We start from the raw sequence: 22,137 nt of genomic DNA on the forward strand, positions 1-22,137 counted from the left end.
AAAACAATCTCTTTATTTCATGAAATAATTGAAAATTTGGTTAAAAATGGTACGAATTTGATTCTAAAAACCAGTATTTAAAAGCTGATTTCATAATTTTTGTTTCATGTGAACAAATTTTACTCCAACCTGTGTAAAATGTCACTAAGGTCTTAAATAATAGAGTTCTGCATGAAACAATCTAATGCAATAATACATTACACAAAAGGCAACAACATTATTCTAACAAATCAAAAATTCAGACACAAAATAATTAATTTACCAAACACAATGGCTCAGACCAGTCATGTCAATTGATGCCCATAGAAGCAAGCGCGCGCTTTAGAGCTCAGAAGAGCCTGAGCGCTTTACAGCGGAAAGGAAAGAGACAGACGAAAGAAGTAGTATATGGCGCTTGGTCGAGCTATATTCAGGGATGGCCAGCACTGATTCAATAGATAAAGGGAAGAGAACTTATTAAAACTGTATCCATGGTAATTTTTAGGTCTGTCTGAGAGAAGCTTAAGTGCATTATAAGAATGAAAGTTTTAATTTTAATGCTCATTTTTCACAAGTTTGATTTTCTTTTATTCAAAAGAAATATTTTCTCAACTTTTTTAATAGAAAAGTGAAATTTTCAGATATAGGCCTATTTATTTAGTAGCCTCACAGAATGTTTTCGTAAATCTAATAAACTGTAAATACGTATTACTGAAGATAGTGTATTGAAATTTTTGAAAATATTCGCATGGAAATTGTTTGTAGGGAAATTAATTAATAAACCAACTACTGTTACATCATAAGCAAAAGATACGTGCCTGTGTGTTGTAAAAATGTCAGCTCTATAACTTCAGCATATTTCGAGAAAATAATTTAATATTCTGATGATAGAAAGTTGCTCACCAATATCACCTTAAAAGCATAATGCGATAAAAAGTTTTGTTATGGAATATTAGTTACACTTAAAACATATACAGCACCTAGGTAACTTTGCTTTGTACTGTAATATTGTTTTGATTAGTTTATTGATTACTTTTATAAGGCTAAAGGTACCATCAATATCAATTCCAACTTATCATGTCATACTCAGTCTCTTTTTGGGGATATCACTTTCTTTATGAATGGTGTGTTTCATCCATTTAGTACAGTATAATTGTACTACTATGGGATTTATGTGAATATTCCTTCTTAATTCTTTGTTATGTTATTAAGATTTAAAACACAACTGCAATATTAAGAAATTGATATTAGTACTTTTGTTTTACAGAATATATAGATAATATCAAACAGAAAGAAGCCATATAAAAATAACGACATAAAATTTCACCTTCCGTTTGAAGTTTGTGCACCACTGTTTTCATAATCCAACAGGCTGTTTATTCATATACACAACCTTTCTTCTTTCCATACTTAGCGCTTGATGCAAGCGCACGACGTCAAGGTCAGAAAAATGCGCTTGCTTTGACATCACTAGCTTAGGCTATAGTTTTGTTTATTCTGTGTCAGCGCTGTCACTGACTTATGGATCTTCTCCACGAAACCTAATTTTCAAGAGCACATGTCACAACAGAAATATCGTTTGACTTGTGGTATTTTTCTACAGAATGGTATAAGTTTATCTATCCTTATAGAATAGAAATTAGCAATAAACTCAATTTCATTAAAATTTGACTTACGGGGCTTCTCAAAAAATTCAATTATTTTTTTACCCTTGAAGGTGTATGTTTGAAAAATGTGCGATGCAGATTGCTAGCTGGTATTTTGTTTGCATCAGAGTGATGCTTTGGAGTTAAATCGCTCGCTTGAACTCAGTCGAATGTCGCACCCTCGAGTGAGATAAGATCGGTCGTGATACGCTCGTAATGAATAGAAGCACAATACAAGGTCATCTCACCGACATGTGTATCTTGTATGGAAGGCGACAGATGAGATACACATATGTTTTGCTCACACGGTAAAAATAAGACTTTATTTTCTGAGTTTATGACAAACGTTTAGTGGAACAGTCTAATGGAACGTATCAAAACAGGAACATGAAGTTATAAATAAAATAGTATGAAAAGCTTCGATATACAGTTATTATTGTTAATTAAAAATTATTCATTATTTGATTTATCACATATATAATATGATAGGTCCATACATAGTGTTCCGCCTATATACTGCGACAATGTAGAAACGTTTTACAAAATAGTATTGATATAGCAGTAGATTAATAACAATATTAGTACAGAGATAACGTCACAGAAAATATAATAAAACGAATAACCATGCTGCAGAACTGTTACAGGCGCAAAGATTGATACATTAATTATTAGAGATTATTATTATTATTATTATTATTATTATTATTATTATTATTATTATTACTAGAAAACTTGATACGGTTCTTGCATTATCGTGATTATGTTCTCCGTTTATAATAATTACATTTACATCCAATAACATCTATCAGATGTGGAAAAAACAAAATCACTCCTGTGTGGAAAAAAAAGAAAAAATCTACCTGCAACAATTATATTACATTTTAAAGCAAGTTTTGTAGTTGTACTATGGAGAGGTTAGTTAAACACTGCAAAGTTTTGAAATGATAAACATCTATGATGTTACTACACAGTTCATCACTGTAACAAGAACGAATGTCTAACGCTCGGCTTATACCGTTCGAGGATTTATCGCTCGCGACAATTTTACCCATCATGCATGTGCTATGAACTACTTGGCGCTCGAGCGAAAACGTCGGATGTAGACCTCTGGTTTGCATGCCAAGACATTTTAATGCGTAGCTTGGTCAGTTTTATAGATATCTTAATATTAATCTTTCACGGTTGTAATGCTAAAGGTTCATATTAAATTACTATAGGAAAAATTACAAAACAAATCTGTCCTCGGAAATGTAGATGTCCCCCTAATGCCGAGAAAACTGCCAATTGCGACCTTGTACGTCTGTACGGGATTCGAACCCACGTGATAGGCTGACCACCGCAGGGACTCTATGTTTACATTAAACAGCGTCTTGGCAAGGAAAATGTGGAACTTACTCAGAATTTTACTGACAAGTGTTGCGGTCGAGTTACGACAATCTTTGTTTCCTTCGTCTCTCTCTCTCTCTCTCTCTCTCTCTCGCGCTCTCTTTCTCCTTTCCTGTCGAGAGTACAGTGATTCAACGAGTTACAGTGAAACCACAGTCTACTATATAGTAACGAAGCTCAATACGTAGTGAATATGCATCCATAGATAGTTGCTAACCACTAGGATCGCTACTATCGCCTCATTACAGACAATGCGAAATAATACCGGCACAGTCTATTGTTTCTAGCACCCTCACAACTCAAGCTTCGTGACTGTATATACCAGACTGTAGTGAAACCTCGGTAAGACTCTTTTCAAGGGACCGCATAAAAATTGAGTATTAAACGGTACCGCGTATTAACGAGAGTCGGTCTTTTTGGGTTTTTTTTTTTAATTTTAACACAAAAGTATGAATCAGTATAAACATTTATTGAAGAAATTTAAGGATTAAATACTGTAATTATGCAGGATAAAATGTTATTTTATTGTCTTTCTTATCAAAAAATGCCAGAACAATTGCACTGTATTATCAATTAAAGTGCCCCTTTATTGAAAAAAAAATCAAAAATTATTTTCTGTCTTGCACTTGATCCAGTACTATGAACAATTCTATCCTTGACAATTCTTTCTCTCTTAAAATTGTGAGTTACACGCCCTGCACAATCCCCAAAATTTGTTATGTAGGCTATGATTTGTTTTTCTTTTCTTTTTTATTGTAATTATATGATATTGTTGTTCAATAATTATCTTAACTGGGATCGGCCTCGGTAGCGTACTTGATATAGCGCTGGCCTTCTATGCTCGAGGTTGGGGGTTCGATCCAGGCCCAGGTCGATGGCATTTAAGTGTGTTTAAATGAGACAGGCTCATGTCAGTAGATTTACTGGCATGTAAAAGAACCCCTGCGGGACAAAATTTCGGCACCCCGGCAACGCTGATATGACCTCTGCAGTTGCGAGCGTCGTTAAATAAACCATTATTTATTTATTTATTTATTTATTTATTTATTTATTTATTTATTTATTTATTTATTTATTTATTTATTTATTTATTCATTTACTTATTAATTTATTTATTTATTATCTTAACTGGGAATATATGTATATTTATTGTAGACCCTACCAGATGTTTCGATACTATAACAGTACATTATGCAACGAGCCTATAATGGTAGTAATTAAGACGCGAGGAAGTTTATGAAACGAGCGCAAGCGAGTTTCATAACTTTTATACGAGCGTCTTAATTACCATTATAGGCAAGTCTCATACGACTTTTTATGCTCGACCATATTCCTAACTTGAAATTATTCATAAGTATTCACGTTATGGTTATGTAAGTGAGGATCGGAACTGACCTGAATTGTGAGATGTGCGCAGACGCGAAAGTATTGATTTTTTCCGAGGCACGAATGTCATTGACCTTGATATAATCTAGAGAATAACATGAAGATTAGTCTTGATATAACCTGGAAATGTATTTAGAATTGAAAAACGAGATGACAAATTGAATTTATTTGAATATTATTTACAATTAACGCTAATTATTATAGTAACAGAACATAACCTTCTGCGACGGCATTGGATTTCCAGCCTCAGTGACTTTTCGCTAATTGTCTTTCGATTGCATATCCGAAAGAATAATCGATACTTGCGGTTTTATAATGGTACAATGGTGATTTCTCATTGGCTGAACAACTGAATTATAATGAATAGGTGTATTTTAATGAGGTGCATTAAAGGGCTACTACCAGGTGTATAATTACTACAGGGGCATCATTTTATTTTTACTAACATTTTTAATATTAACCTGTCTATACCTTTAGAGAACCGGAAACACCGCTTGCTCCCCCTCCAAGACTGGAGTTCGATGATACTGGCGTAAAACACAAATCACTCTACTAGGTATAGGATGGAAGAAAAGTAGTTCATCCATTTACGTAAACTAGGAAATATCGCGATTTTGAGTTTGATAATTTTCATTAGGTTTTTCTTTAATCAAAGTACAGTACTGTATTAAGAATAAGTGTTTTTACTCACGAAGTGAGTTATCCATGCGAACGTATTCATTATGCAGTGTATACTCTCTACAGCACATTAGCGTACAATATAGAGAAAGAAGTTAAATTGAAAAATAATCATAATATGAATATTTAAACACAATTTTGAAAATGGTGGCCGTTCATTTCGATACAGACTTCAGTTCTTTTGTGCATATTATCGCACTATAGACTATTGCATCTAATTCCAATTGCCAGTTTCGTCCTTCGTACTAGTAACTCATGTTGAAATAATTCTGTACCTACTCTACGTACTGTGAATTCAATCTTCACTTCTGCCCGACCCGAAAATATAAAATTACTCAGACATGCTATCTACTGTCCGTCCAAGTGGTTATGCCGCAGGATTGTAGAAAGGGAGGAAATCACGTGACAGTTAATTACTTAACGAGGCCCTTTTATTTAAGTTAAATTAAACAGCTGTATAATATTACGTAAACGTCCAATTCCTAAGAGAAATTAATGTTTTCAGAAAAGAGCTAAGACAGCCCAGCTTTTACAGAGGGGCGAGCAGAAGCAAGTGGGGGAAATCGGGATGCGACGTAGGCAAACGGACAGTACCTGTGCGAAAATATGATTCAATATTGAAAGCTCTTTCGTCACTGGAAAACGCGAACATATTTCTGGAACGTACTATACTCAGTAACTCAGTACTGCTTACTATCTGCGGTCTTGGTTCTGTGTGGAGTTGGAACTTCCTTAGTAGAAGGGGTGGGAGTGAAGTACATTCAAAAACTCAGGTACAATAAAAATTGAAGTAAAAATAAAATGATGTCCCTGTACATTTCGGCATGGTCGAGCATAAAAATAATAAAACATTTGATATCGCATGCCAGTTAACCTAACTTAATTTTACAGTTCGGGCCTGTATTATTTCACACGTAAGACAGATAATATGTTTATTTTTGTATACAATACTTTAGATCTTATTTAAAGACGTTGTTTGTCAATAGTTGTGAATACAGGAGTATTAGATTACAATTTCGTGTTATCTCCAGAAGAGCTTTCAGTGCGTTTGGAATCTTAATCGCGGCCGGTGGGCGTGCCCAACTCCACGCTGTATTCATAGAGTCACTGTAGTCGAGAGTAGGTAGGAGCGCCATGTATACATAACACACATCGGGAATTCTGATAGGATGTATAATCAGGATACCACGAAGGAAATGACCCTCCACATTTCCTACACAGCGCTTGATCGGCTTCAAGAAGTGTCTACTTGTTTGACACACTACAATGGCATAACTGTCGTGTTTGGATGTGTATAGTGTTGTGGTTCGACGATATTATGTCAGCATTCAAATTCAAGTTTCAGTGACGTGCATAAGTTTGTGATTTGTTGTGAGTGTCCTTGACACAAATGTAAAGTAAATGTCCAATATTTTCGTTCTTTAAAATCTTCGTGAAATGTATGGTGTTATCAGGGAATCGTAGTGAAGTGTTTGTGTGTTAAAATTTAAACAAGAATGTATAGTGTTATTTAATTAGGTATTTACGACAGTGTTGCAGATATTTGTTGAAATAGAATACTACAGTTCATAATTTTGATATAGGCTACAGTAGTTCCGTGCTAAGCATATAATATTCTCCAAGCCTGTGGAGTAACGGTTAGCGCGTCTGACCGCGAAACCAGGTGGCCCGAGTTCGATTCCCGGTCGAGGCAAGTTATCTAGTTGAGGTTTCTTCCTGAGTTTTCCCTCAACCAATTACGAGCAAATGCTGGGCAACTATCGGTGCTGGACCCCATACTCATTTCACCGGCATTATCACCTTCATCTCATTCAGACGCTGAATAATTTAAGATGTTGATAAAGCGTCGTAAAATAATCTTACGTGCATCTGAGTTGATATTCAAAATAACATGGAATGTTAACTGTAGTAGGAATAAGGCCAAAAATGCGATCATGTTTTATCGAGGTATGAAATACTAGTAAAAGCAAATTAAAACATTTCGTAAAATTTTCAGTATGGTCGCGCTTCCTTCACGTAATATACAGGAAATTTTGTCACATGAAGTTCACATTTCTCAGTCATATTCACTCACTTTCAATAATAGTACATTATGCAACGAGCCTATAATGATAGTAATTAAGACGCGAGGATGTTTATGAAACGAGCGCAAGCGACTTTTTATGCTCGACCATATTTCTAACTTGAAATTATTCACAAGTATTCATGTAATTCTTATGTGACTGGGGAGCGAACTGACCTTGTGCAATCTCGTAAATTGTGAGATGTGCGCAGACGCGAACGTATTGATTTTTTCTGGGCAACGAATGTCGACAACCTTGATATAAATTCGAGAGTAAGATAAACGTTAAACTTGATATAACCTTGAAATTGAATTCGACATTGAAAAACGAGATGACAAATTGAATTTATTTGAATATTATTTATAATTATCGCTAATTATTATAGTAACAGAACATAACCTTCTGCGACAGTATTGGATTTCCAGCCTGCGTGACGTTTTGCTAGTTGTCTTTCGATTGCATATCCGAGAATAATCGAAAACCTGAACTTTAATGAATAGGTGTACTTTAATGACATGCATTAAAGTACTGCTACCAGGTGTATAATTACTACATTTCGGCATGGTCGAGCATAAAATATAATGTAAAATATATAATTATTATCTCTTACTATGCTCACGTCTCAAGATATTGAATACGAGTATAATGTGAGATTTTTATAAATGTAGATTCTGTAGGAGTAAGATTAGGATTCTCAATTCATCGTCGTCACATTATTGTCAGATCTTCAGCTGTTCCACTTCTGTCTCTGTAGGAGTTAAAAAACGATAACGTACTTATCTTTCAAGTCATGCCGTGTTTATCATATTGGATTCGTCTGCATGAAGAAAGCATAATTTCATTTTGATGAATTTAGTTCATTTATTTAGAAATTAAGTTCGTAATCTTATACAATATGTCGCATTCTGTAATTTAAAATATACTGTATAATGTATAAAATATAGAGTAAAGGTTGCTAATATTGTGATATGAGTAATATTGTGATAGTTCTATTTGAGAATTTATTACAATTTTACTGAGCGAGAGGAAGATCGGTTTTTTGTGTCAACGCGTTAAAGGAATGTTCTCGGACAAGTTGCTGCACAAAACCGGTTCTTCTCTCGCTCAGTAAAATTGTAATAAATTCTCAAAAAGAACTATCACAATATTACTCGTATCACAATGTTACCAACTTTACCCTACGCGTTGAACACAACTGATCTAATATAACATAGGAAAATTCTTTCAATATTAAAATATGTTGTGCTAATAAATAATTATTTTCTTGAAATTATTTTAAAGAACCAACTCAATGAGTAGTTATAAAAAGTCTACGAAGTTTACTGCAAAATATTGTTTCAATAAACATGTTTCTTTGCCATACCTGTAGTCAGGGGTAGGTATTTATGGAGATTAATGTTATCATTTGTGTTTTTTTAATATTGGTGTCGGCGAAGATTGTTAGATCGCATTATTCAATTGTAATTTAATTCCCGAAACTGGATGAGATATTTTACGTATCGGTGTGTGTCCCTGATACAGAGAAGAATTGCTCCATTACGAACAATGAAATACTCCAATATACGCATCTTCTAAACAGTTCACAATGAGTTTTCTTTCTGAATTAGTTAAGGGAAGGAATAGGTGAAATTACTAAATCTTACAGTTTTCATTTTTTTTCTCAAAGACCAAGGACACTAGAATAAAATTATGTGACACGTTTCCTTATTAAGATGAAATAAATAGCAGGAATTTTTTTCAACGTGATTTTCTTTAATTTTCGACGTGTGGGACCATTTATATATTAATTAATTATTTATATATTAATTAATTAATTATATATTAATTAATTAATTAATATATAAATGGTTCCACACGTCGAAAATTAAAGAAAATCACGTTGAAAAAATTCCTGCCATTTATTTCATCTTAATAAGGAAACGTGTCACATAATTTTATTCTGGTATCCTTGGTCTTTGAGAAAAAAAAATGAAAACTGTAAGATTTAGTAATTTCACCTATTCCTTCCCTTAAATCTGTGAATCTTTCATTAGCATGGATGTATCTTTGTGTGTCAAATGCGTGTGAACAGTCTCACAAGCTTGTGGTCACAACATAGCTATCACCCCACTTGTGCGACCCACTCTATTGTTTATTATGACTTGTTTTTCTCTTAACACGTGACTTCAGTTCAAGCACGAGGCAGTCAGGATGTGAAACCAAAAGGCCGGATGCTTGTGTGTACGTCATATCAAAATAATTATATGCCTTGCGCTGCATATTCATATCAGTTCAGTTATTTCACGGGAATATTTGTCATCGAATTCCATCAATTTTCTCAGTACTTATGCCGAAAGTTATTTATATTGTCACGTATTAAATGAAAGCATTTCGCGCAGTTCTTATCGCTCATGCCCTCGTAGGCTATTTCGTTTAGATAGAATTATAATAATTCAGAAATACACACATTCACTTGAGATTATGGATGAGTAGCAAATACAGTGGACTCTCCTAAGTTCGACTGAACATAATTGAAAGTTCAGTCCAATAAGGGTAGTGGGTGTGGCAGATGAAATGAATACAAATTCTTATTGGTTATCCATCAACGAATACAGTACTTGCATTTCCTGCCCGCCCCGAGACTTGTGTATGCGCTTCTAATACCACAGTGGGTTCCGACAGTTCCGTCTCACAAACGGCACAATTCTCAAATAGAAAAAGAAGAGTTCATTAATTTAAAATCAGTGATCAATATGGATGTCCTAATCAATACAATATTCTGTTTTCCTTTAACAGAAATATCACTGCAAGACACAGAACCAATTCCCATTCAAATGGCAAACCCATTTCTTAATGCCCTATAGGGGCTTGTCTAATTCTCCTACGTAAGCAGTCGAACTATAGGATATCGAACTTCTGCATGTCAGTGATTAACATAACACTTTGTTTGAGGAGCTTATATTCAAAACAACCCTTGTCCATTCCTATAACTTTGGGAAATCACGAAAAACGTTTTTGGGTGTAAAATTTCTTACCAACTAGGCAAAAGACATGAAACCAGAAACGTTATGAGCATGAGAGTGTTTGGGCCGTATTCATAGACATTTTTAGCGCGGGCTTCCGGTGGATGATCAGCGTTTTTCGTATTCATAAACCAGTGTTAGCACTAGGATATGATTTGAATTCTGTACTAGTAATCAGTGGATAGCCGGGGCTAGCTTAGTACGCTCGTAGCGCGTGCTGCGAAATGTCTATGAATAGCACCCATAGATTCCAAAGCTGGAACTAATATTTTGTCGCAATTTTGCTGTGGACAAACACTCAGTTTGATTTCAATAGTCACTTTTAACGCAATATTTTAGTGGTAGTTTAGAGGGCGTTCTGAAACAAAATCATGCTTACAAGGTCTTTCATTCATTCATTCATTCATTCATTCATTCATTCATTCATTCATTCATTCATTCATTCATAGTGTTCTACCCAACTTAGCATTATCCGATCTTTCCTATTTTCTGCCTTCCTCTTAGTCTCCGCGTATGATCCCTATATCTTAATGTCATCTATCATCTTATATCTTCTTGTGCCTCGAACTTTTCTCCCGTTCACCGTTCCTTCCAGTACACCCATCAGTGGGCAGTTTCTTCTCAGTGAGTGGTCCAGCCAATTCCTTTTTATCTTCCTGATCAGTTTCAGTATCATTCTTTCTTCATTCACTCTTATCACTAGAAATTATACAGCATTACCATAATTTGTATTTGTACAATTGACAAAAAAATTTGCTGTGCAATTAAATTATAAAGTTCGATTAGCAACTCGGTAACTCGGTACTGGATGGTTGGTATTTATACTTTTCGGGGAATTCTATAAGCTCTCAAATATTGATAATATTTTGTCGGATGATTTGAAAATTATTTATAAATTCAAGTAATTATACATAATCTCTCATTTATCAAATTCCCAGTAGCAAGCATACTAATTTTATTCTCTACATACAAAACATCAATATTGTGGTGTTAAAATAGTATATTGATGTGATTTGGCATTAGAAATACTGCGTGTGAACTGTGTAATTAATTTTACGGAGGAATTGCTTTTGTATTATGGAACCATATCGATTTTACATCGTGTAGCATAACAGGATTTGTTGATGCCGTGTGATCAAAGACACACCACGTCTCCTATAAAGGGCACTGTGCCATCAAGCCTCCAGGAATGAAAGGGTGAAATTATAACCTGACCGTCATATCAAGAGAAATGTTTTCAAATGTCAAATGTGTGTTACTAAAGATACCAGACTCGGATATCGTTTAACAAAAAACCCTCTATATCGATTAGTCGCATCTATTTCTGCGAGGCGCGTTATCTCGTTTGGAAGAGCAATTATCTGCGGGTTTGGAAATCGTGGGTTTGACCCCAGAGTACGATAAAGGACTCTTCTCTTCTCTCCGACGTTCAATAAAATAGGAATACAGTTTTTGCATGGGATTAGTCCGATCACTTACCGTATTTACTTCCGTATTATGGATTCAGGAAGGGTAGATGCTGCAATGACAATACTTCCGTTTTTAGGCAGATAATAGAGAAACATCGAGAATTCATTCATTCATTGATTTTGAAAAGGCGTTTGAGCGTGTGGATAGAAATTTATTATTGCGTATATTACAAGAACAAGGATACCCACGACAACTTATAAAAACGGTGCAAAGCCTCTATTATTATCAAACAAAAATAACTGTGAATAACAACGACTAGATATCTAAAAAAAATCTATCAATGAGGGTGTTCGATAAGGGTACAGTATATCACCACTCTTTTTAATATTTATATTGATGACCTAGTGAAAAACTGGAAACAATTTGTAGACTCTGGATGGAAGATATCACGAAACAGGAAGAATAGTAAAGAAGGTAAACTTGCGAATTCTAAATTAGGCAATAGAGCAAGTGGACAGCTTCAAATACTTGGAGTGTACTATAAGCAGTAACATGAGCTGCTGCCAAGAAGTCAAAAGGAGAACAGCAACGGCAAAGGAAGCTTTTAATAGAAAAAGGAGCATCTTCTGCGAACCTCTGGACAAGGAACTAAGTAAGAGACTAGTGAAGTGCTTTGTGTGGAGTAGCAGGGGCAGAAACATGGACAATACGACGAAGTGAAGAGAAGCGAATAGAAGCATTTGTAATGTTGATACGGTGAAGAATGGAGCGTGTGAAATGGACAGAGTAAGAAACGAAGCTGTATTGGAAAGATTAGGTGAAGAAAGAATGATGCTAAAATTGATCAGGAGGAGGAAAAGAAATTGGCTGGGTCACTGGTTGCGAAGAAACTGCTTACTGAAGGATGCACTGGAAGGAATGGTGAACGGGAGAAGAGTTAGTGGCAGAAGAAGATTTCAGATGATAGACGACATATATGGATAATATGCGGAGACAAAGGGGAAGGCAGAAAATAGGAAAGACTGGAGAACGCTGGGTTTGCAGTGAAAGACCTGCCCTTGGACAGAACACCCAATGAATGAATATATACCTTCCAGATAATGTTCAATTATATTCGGAAAAGTGTGTAGAATTTCGGAGAAAGTAATAGGTACCAGTTTCGGAAATAGCGCATTGATATAAAGTTCGGAAGAAATAGTAAAGTTGACTTCAGAAAAAGGAAATTCAATTTCGGAAAGCTTTAATATTGTTTAAATTAGTTTTATTCTTATTCTGAATGGTATTGCATTAAGTTAGATGTATTGTATTAAATTAATATAAATTATAATGTTCGCAACAATTCTTTTTGCCATGTAAATGAATATTGTCAACGTTGTTCAGTCAGTGGCTATGGTGTTAATACAATATTTGTGTTCTCTTGAGAGAATATGGGGAATCAGTTTTATCTTAACATGCAGGATAAAATCACAGTATTACTATTAAGCTGAAAAAATTAGAAGTCTTCAAATCCTAAATAGACTTCAATCTTTTCTGAATTTGGTACCATTTCTGGCAATGAATTTACATTTTCCGAAATTAAGTTTTTTCTGATTATGAATTAACCATTTCCGAAAGTGAGTTTAGCTTTTCCGAAATTAAAATGAGCTTTTCTGAAATTGAGATTAGTTTTTCCGAAATTAAGGTATAGACATGAACACAGCGGAACTCTAGTAATGGATCAGTACGTTAGTGAGCAGTCGTCTGATACAATACAGAAAATTACATTGACAAATGATTGTCATTTGTTCTTGTTTTCACGCATAGTCAAGATTGTGCTCTAATCATGGAATGTATAGAGTCCCTTGATAATAAATAATTGAATGTAAGAGTTGAGACAATGAGTATACACCTTCTGATTGGTTGGATCCAACAATGACCTCCGTTAACATACAATTAATAAATTTAGGTACACACAAATGTACTCAAATAAAAAATGAATTAGGCCGATGAAATAGTAAATGCCTCATTATATATTGTAATGTCTTGACTCTAGAGTTCTTTTATGAGAGTTGAGACGTTGCATGGATTCTGATTCCATCAATAATTAAAATATGGAATGATACGATAGCACTGAAAATGAAAAAACAGATCTCCTATGAGGAGTAAAATCATAGACCTGTATATTGTATACAGATATTAAACTAATTTTATACCTAATTTTATAATATATTACTGTATTTTTTATAATTTATTATATCTAATACATAAAAATTATTTTTACACCTAGTTTATCACTGAGGAATAAGATAAACTTGTTAACTTGTATTTATTAGAAGCAAAGCCGGTGTTAAGTACTTACTGAATTATGCAACAATGTAAGTGATGTTTGGATCCTGTGTCTCAACCGTTGCTTACGTCTCAACTCTTATAGTCAATTGTTATGTACCACCACAGTCTAGCACAGGGCTGCACAAGGTTTGCGCTCTCCGAGCCGGCTCACAGCTCATGAGCGGAATGCAGATATTAGCTGCGCTCTGTATAAGGATGGACTGGAAGAAAGGGTGATCTCCTACAAGATATACCCAAAAAGAAGTACTATTACGAGTGTTTATGAAATGAATTCCCGTTCAGTGTTTACAAAACTATCTTGGACTATTATTAATTAATAAAGAAATATTTATTTTACAGAAATAATAGAAATGCTATAGCTACTTAAATGTACAATATTATTTTGTTATATTTTTATTTATCAGTACATCAAAACGAGGTTTTATGCTGTTGGCAGCTGAAAGGAACAGTAGCCTACTGATCGTAATGAAACATCAGTTACAGATGTTCGATGTATGCCTTTGTTAAAGTTGATTATAGAAAACAGTTGCTCACAAATATAAATGTTGAGCCAAACATAGCAATCATTTTCACAGCCAGCCTGTGTAGTCGTGGATATTATTGCTAATGTTTAGTCTTGTAAAACTCAACCAGACTAGTAGTATTATTCAAACGATCTTTAATCCTTAGGTGACATTGAAGATCAATAAGTTCGAGCCGTAAATCGTTAAATGTTAAATGTTATGTTCCGTCTTTTAGATTCCTCCATACTGACTGTAGCAGTAGGTAAGCAACGTAAACAGTTACTGAGAATAGGTCTACACACTGCACTCCACTAGATAACTGAGTGGTCGTTTCCCTCTCCTCTACCTATATTAAGTCTATGTCATTCTGACGTATCTTCCTCTCCGTTTCGGCGAGCGGTAAACACAGCTCTGCCGCTCCGAAGGAGCGCGCGCGCTCGTTGAGCGCTGTTTGTGCAGGTATGGTCTAGTACAGGGACATCATTTTATTTTTACTAACATTTTTAATATTAACCTGGCTATATCCTTGGATTAAGGTCTAGAACCGGAAACACCGCTTGCTCCCCCTTCCAAGACTGGAGTTCGATGATACTGGCGTAAAATACAAATCACTCTACTAGGTATAGGAGGGAAGAAAAGTAGTTCATCCATTTACGTAAACTAGGAAGTATCGCGATTTTGAGTTTGATAATTTTCATTACGTTTTTGTTTAATCAAAATACAGTACTGTATTAACACTTAGTGCTTTTACTCACGAATAGAGTTATCCATTCGGACGTATTAATTATGCAGTGTATATTGTACTATTACAGCACATTAGCGAACAATATAGAGACTGAAGTTAAATTGAAAACTAATCATAATATGGATAGTTAAACACATTTTTGAAAATGGTGGCCGTTAATTTCGATACAGGCTTCAGTTCTTTTGTGCATATTATCGCACTATAGACAATTGTACCTAATTCCAATTGCCAGTTTCGTCCTTCGTACTAGTAGAGCCCGGGCGAGAAGTTATGGCATCGGCGCGAGGGACGCATTTTAGTTCGTTTGCTTGGACTCGCCCTCACACTCAACTGGAGGGGTGTTGGGTTAGTTGGTTGCTAGCATTCCGAGTGTTCAGATCGTTTTGCTACTACCGCTATTGCTAATACTGAAAACATTGTCCTTCTGAGCGCCCTCATTATGGCATTGTCTAAGGTGTGAAATCATAGAGTAGTTCATAGTCAAGGACATGAAATAGCATACAATGTATGGAAACTCATGTCAGAAGAGGTTGTAAACGGAATACCAATTCCATTGAAAAGCGTGTGTCCAAGAGTACTGGCTGCCACTGGTATTTCAAAGCGAACCTTGGCAAGAATCAGGAAAGAAGGGAAAAATATTGAGGCAGGAACAGCAGATCTTTCTCCAGCCCGGAAAAATCACAGCCGAAGAAGAAGATTATTGCAGCTGTAGACAGTTTTGATGAGGAAGTCATAAGAAGACTCATTTATAATTTCTACGCTACGCATAAGCAGAGGCCGACTCTGTAATCGCTTCTTCCAAGAATTAATATCAGTGTATGATTATGTGAAGAAAGTAGAGATTAATTACATTGAAATTGAGCACGTGATGGACAGTATTTTTTAGAACATTTCCATAAGAATAAGAATGTAAAGATGGAATAGCGGGCGTAATTCCATTAGGTACCTTCGGAATCTTGAGTAGGATACTAAGGTAAGACGAATGTTTTTAGAAAGAGATGAAACGCATATACCTGTCGCTCTGAGCTTGAGAACCGTAACCCAAACAACCCCCACTCCTGTACCCTGCTGGGCGGCAATTTAAAACTTCGCGCATGTTGGTGCCATAACATCTCGTCTCAGCTCTAACTCATGTTGAAATAATTCTGTACCTACTCTATAAAAGAGTACCTTATGTACTGTAAATTCAATCTTTACTTCTGCCCAATCCGAAAAGATAAAATTACTCAGACATCCTATCTACTGTCCGTCCAACTGGTTTTGTCGCAGGGTCGTAGAAAGGAGGGGGAATCACGTGACAGTTAATTACTTAACGAGGCCCTTTTATTTAAGTTATTTTAAACAATTGTATAATATTACGTAGACGTCCAATTCCTAACAGAAATTAATGTTTTCAGAAAAGAGCTAAGACAGCCCAGCTACTAGACTTTACAGAGGGGCGAACAGAAGCAGGTGGGGGAAACCGGGATGCGACGTAGGCAAACGGACGACAGTACCTGTGCAAAAATATGATTCAATATTGAAAACTCTTTCGTCACTGGAAAACGCGAGCATACTTCTGGAACGTACTATACTCAGTAACGCAGTACTGCACACGGGATCCTCTGTTCTGTGTGGAGAACCATTGGAAGTTTACTAGTAGAGGGGGTGGGAGTGAGGTACATTAAAAAATTCAGATTCAATAAAAATTGAAGTAAAAATAAAATGATGTCCCTGTATATACAGTCACGAAGCTCAATACGTAGTAAATATACATCAGTAGATAGTTGCTAACCACTAGGATGGCTACTATCGCCTCATCAGAGACAATGCGAAATAGTACCTGCACAGTCTATTGTTCCTAGTACCCTCATAAACTCAAGCTTCGTGACTGTATATACTAGACTGTGGTATCACTATTGGGCTAATGTTTACATTAAAACTCTCAAATTCTTGTAAAAGGCATAAGCATTTAATTTTTTTCTCCAAAATGGTGGGTATTTGGTTCTGCGTCATTCACTCACGTGTTCTCATCTAGGCCTGTAGTCCTTTGCAGTCGCTTTGGCGTTGTCCGCAATGCAGCATTGAAGGCAAACTACATAACATCACAAATTAAGTATATTTTCCAGTTATTTACCGTGCATATAACAAGGAATAATTTTGAATGAAACTCAGATGCTGTAGCTCAGGAATTGCTTTAAGTAATAGTGTTACATGATTGGGAATCTTGAATGGAAGTGAATATTCGACTTCTTCTTTTTTTTACTTGGTTATTTAACGACGCTGTATCAACTAAGAGGTTATTTAGCCTGGATGGAATTGGTGATGGCGAGATGAGGCCGAGGATTCGCCATAGATTACCTGACATTTGCCTTACGGTTGGGGAAAACGTCGAAAGAAACCCAACCAGATAATCAGCCCAAGCGGGAATCGAATCCGCGCCTGAGCGCTACCCTGGATCGGCAGGTAAGCTCTTTAGCCGACTGAGCTACGCCGGTGGCTTATCTGTCTTCTTCCCACAGGAACTATAAATACAGGATGTTAAAAAAGTGATGGTCAAAAATTCAGAAATGAAAAGTAAAAACATCTGTATCACCATTATTGTCATTTTCCATGCGGACTTGTAGCTTTCGAAGTGAAGAGAGCGTGATATTTTGTGCGTTTTAAATCTTGTGTAGAAAATAATTCCTCCAACATATCTGAACTGTTTAAAAGTTCCATTCTCATAATCACCTTGCTCAAGCTTATTCTGTTGGCACCAACATTGTCACCGTTGCCATAACAACAACAATAATAATAATAATAATAATAATAATAATAATAATAATAATAATCGCCACTACCCCCAACCAAACTACCGTCATGATTACCGTATCACAACACCAAATTTATTATCGTTTTCTTTATTGTCACCATTACAATCCCCAGAAGAATTACTTTCCTGATCCGTTAGTGCAGAGGTGTAGAAATGCCGGACGCCAGGTCGCTGCTGTTTGTTACTGGCGCCTGAGATTGGGCCCAAAATTTCTGTTTTCCTTCTTTCTTCTTATTTTCGTAAATATACTGCAAATGTCTCGTGATGTCTATTATGACGTCACAGAACAAGCTCAAAACACGCCATGAATTATTTCTCGAAAATAATTTGCTTCGTGTGAGCGAGGATTTAGTGACATGAACCTAATAAAGACAGATTCAGGTCACTATAAAGAACAAATATTTCATGTGATTTGATGATGTGTAATATGTATGGACCTGCAGTAGAGGAAATTGATCCTGCAAGGGCCTTGAACCTTGTATGAAGACCACAAGGCACATCCATAGTCACACACGACCGTGCAAGAGTTAGGTCATTATTATAATGTATAAGATTGTAAGTCCATGCTGATTTTTTTTTTTTTTTTGCACTTTAAATTGTAGCTGACAGTAGTGTTTATGACTTATAGCTTCATACCTAAAACATCTCATTAATATTTTGACGGTTTAAATTATTATAAAAATTAATACCGAGGTCAATGCCAAATATCAACTCGACTGTTGATAGGAATTACACTCCGTGTCAGACCAGCAAGTTACTGTGCATTTGGAATAGGGAACTATTTCGCTCATTTAACAATAGCTCTTGGAAGAAATATTTAAAGGACCTTTGTATTTTGCAACTCAGAAGGTATAGAATTGTAAGCTTAAAACCACCACCGCGTTTTGATTGACAGTTACCGCTTGTCGCTGGGCTCGTGCAAACGTATTACTATCCTGTTTAAAAGTGTCGATTGCCAATGTATCCGATGTTGTAGTTTGTTTAAATATTGATTGTTTTTTGTATACAAATAGTTTTAAGTTTAGTTTAGTTTATCTTCAAATAGCTGTGTAAGAATAAGTCAGTGTACCTTCAATTAGTTAGTTCTTTCTTGTCGTACTGAAACAATGGAGAAGTCGCCAGAATGCTTAAAAAATTGCGAACCCGGAAAAGAATATTGAGTTCCGATGAAAGAACTATGGTTTTAAACGTGTAATTTGTACTTTCGTACTGCCTTTTTATTCAAGGTAACTGAAGCTCCTAAACATGCGGCGTTAATCACAAACATTTTCTTACAAACTAGTGCTAACAATAAGAAAGGAGTTTAAATTGAAGGGGAAACTTTCAACACCCGTGAAAAAAGCTAGGCATTCAAAAGACGAGAATGCAGAAATATGACTCAATGACTCAGACTGCAATAAGGCGTCTTGTGCATTCATTTTACAGGAAAAACACACTGCCAATTTAGAAGTCACTCCTCTTCCTGATTTGTGGTGTTACACTAATTTTATTCTTTAATTCAATTAGTTAAATTGTGTGCGTGATGTAAAAGAAAACATATTTTTATAATAGATAGTATACACAAGGAGCCAGTACGCTCTGCCGTACTTGACACGGAGTATAGGTTGTTACTCCTACATTTTTGGGCTGGCTCCTAAAATGACAGGAAATTTCTGCACTCCTGCGTAAGTGTACCATTATCAGTTTCATTCACCAAATTCTTCTGTTTCCTATGTAATATTTTTGCTTTTAGTTTTTCATTTCATTTTAGTGTTCTGCTTAAAGGCAGGCCTTTCACTGGAAACCCAGCTTTCTCCAGTCTTTCCCATTTTCTGCCTTCCTCTTTGTTTCCTCATATGATCCATATATCTTAATGTCGTCTATCATGTGATATCTTCTTCTATCCTGAACTCTTCTGTCGTTCACCATTCCTTTCAGGCCATCCTTCAGTAGGCAGTTTATTTCCAGCCAGTAACCCAACCAATTCCCTTTCTGATCAGTTTCAGCATCATTCTTTCTTCACCCACTCTTTCCAACACAGCTTCTGCTTCGAGTTAACACTGTTAAATTTGTAGAGCAGTCATTTATAATTTTATTTTTTTAATGCCATACAGACATCTATTTCTATGCATTTATTTTTTCTAAAATATGACGTAGGGAAAACTCTTCTAATTCCGCAATACGGGTAATTCCGCAGTAGTGCATATATGATTTTACTACGGCTTTACAATAGCGTGAACGTCCTTTGCAGTGCTATAGAAAAAAAAAATCAAGGATATTGGTCGAAATCCCTGTCGGCAATACAGTGAAACATCGAAAGTTGTCTTTTTTTCGTGTTTTGCTACACAGCTGTGAAGAAAGTGAGCATTTTTACATATAAATTGTTCCTTTTATGTTACTTTCATAATGTAACTATTTCATAATTATTTACGACTGCGGAATTAGCCAAGTCCTATTGTGAATTTATCCGCAATGTTGCGGAATTACCCGAGTTGTTCTTTTTCAACTGTAATGTATGTATACAACTAAATATATTTGCATTTTAATAGGTCTCTTTATCTCATTTGTTAATGAAAGGTTTCGTCCATGTCTACATACCTTGATAATATTTTTCAATAAACGTTTTGATAAAAAATATGATAGATTTAAGGCTGGTTCACAATAAACCGGGAACGAGAACCAGAATGAAAACGAGAAGCAGAGGACGTGAATATAAAAATTTTTTGATTCACAATAAACCGAGAACGTAGATGACTACGCATATCGATATGTATGTCAATAACGATATGTAAAGTCGATATTACGCATTCTGATGTTATCTGTGTGTAATTGACCAATGGCGTTCTCTCATGAGTACAAGGCAGCCAACATAAACACAGCTTAACCAACTTCGAAATTTCAACTGAAACATTTCATTATATACGGTACTATAAATATGCCCATGCATCTTTATTATCACAACCTATTTTAAGTCTACCATAACGTAAAATAATTAGAGAAGAAACATTTGTAATAGAACAAAAATGAACACAACAGTAGTTATTGAATTGAAGCATGAATATGTAGTGTGTAATACAACCAATACAGTAATAAAATATGATTCGCTTCCGATCGGTGTTCAAAGATGCAGCTATTGAAAGCCACGTATTCTCCTTCATTTTCTCATCTGTATACGAGGCGCGCCGCTTATCGTAAACGTGAGGATTTTCCTCAACACTCAATATTAGAATCTCATCAAATAAAACTTGCTCCATGATGCACAGCACAGAACAAAGTAATGCATAGGTTATGTCACGGTCTTCTTGCTACAAAATATACGACGGCAAAATAGCTTTTAGATGGCAATAGAATGAATCTAGTGGGCTGTGATCGGAAACGTGAACGCCAAAGTTGAAACTTGGCCAACTCTCCGTTCCCGATCCCGGGCTCCGGCAAGCTTTTCGTTAATTGTGAATGCTCACATTTAAATGTTCACATTTTATCAGTTTTACCGTTTTCGTTTTCGTTTCGATTCTCGTTTCCGGTTTATTGTGAACCAGCCTTTACTTCTTAACATTGCGGAATTTGCCGAGTCTTCCCTATTTCATTCTTCTTTGACTTATAGCTAAAGCAAAGTATACTTTTTCCGATACTAAAGAAGAAAAATTGAGTGGAACTATTTTAGCGGCAGTGGAAATTGTGGTGAACATTGAAGGACGGATTAAATTTACCCCCTTCTTATTGGTTGACAAGCATGACGATAGCGGATTGCCAGGAAGGAAGTTGAGTTACCCGACTCTGAGCAAACAGTTTGCACTACTTGCTTGTTATCTGGAACACTGTCTGTCTACCTACAGTGATGACATCTTTAAGGAATAATAGTGCAATCTGTATGTTTGCAATGGGCGCGATATCAAGCTTTCCTGGCCCGTACTGCCTTCACTCAGGCGAGCTGCTGGGTATCTTCGGATTCAACAACCGCTCCGAGGACATTGTCACACGCATATTTCGGGAATTCAGCAGTTCTGCAAGGTAGGGATATTATGCAACCTTATCGTTGTTTATCTTGAAATCAATCACTGTACAGCATTTATAATATCTCTTAGAACATTATGTTAATCTTATGATAATCTTATGAAGAGCGTCTACAAAAGGTATATCTGCAATGAATGTAATTGTGGCACCGGATACAAAATTGTGAGGTCCACATTACATGGGTGTAAATGTTGACATCAAATAGGGCCTATATATTATATCAT

At 35.7% G+C, this 22,137-nt stretch overlaps 1 protein-coding gene across 7 annotated transcripts in view; it reads left to right on the forward strand.

Annotated features, from left to right (window-relative positions):
* The window catches only part of rdgA (retinal degeneration A), a 727,627-nt gene that overhangs the window by 522,572 nt on the left and 182,918 nt on the right, over window positions 1-22,137 (forward strand). The window contains exons 1-2 of one of the 7 annotated variants that reach the window (XM_069823285.1): window positions 6,191-6,593; window positions 21,504-21,910. The exons of 3 other annotated variants lie outside the window; for them this stretch is intronic. In XM_069823285.1, coding sequence (XP_069679386.1) covers window positions 21,738-21,910 — 173 coding nt within the window. In that variant the 5' untranslated portion in view covers window positions 6,191-6,593; window positions 21,504-21,737. Of the gene's footprint in view, window positions 1-6,190; window positions 6,594-21,503; window positions 21,911-22,137 lie in introns of those variants that run through there. 3 more of the 7 variants (XM_069823284.1, XM_069823286.1, XM_069823287.1) reach the window with 3 other exon arrangements.

The sequence above is a fragment of the Periplaneta americana genome, chromosome 4 (genome assembly GCF_040183065.1).
Source record: "Periplaneta americana isolate PAMFEO1 chromosome 4, P.americana_PAMFEO1_priV1, whole genome shotgun sequence".
Classification (NCBI taxonomy): Eukaryota; Metazoa; Arthropoda; class Insecta; order Blattodea; family Blattidae; genus Periplaneta; species Periplaneta americana.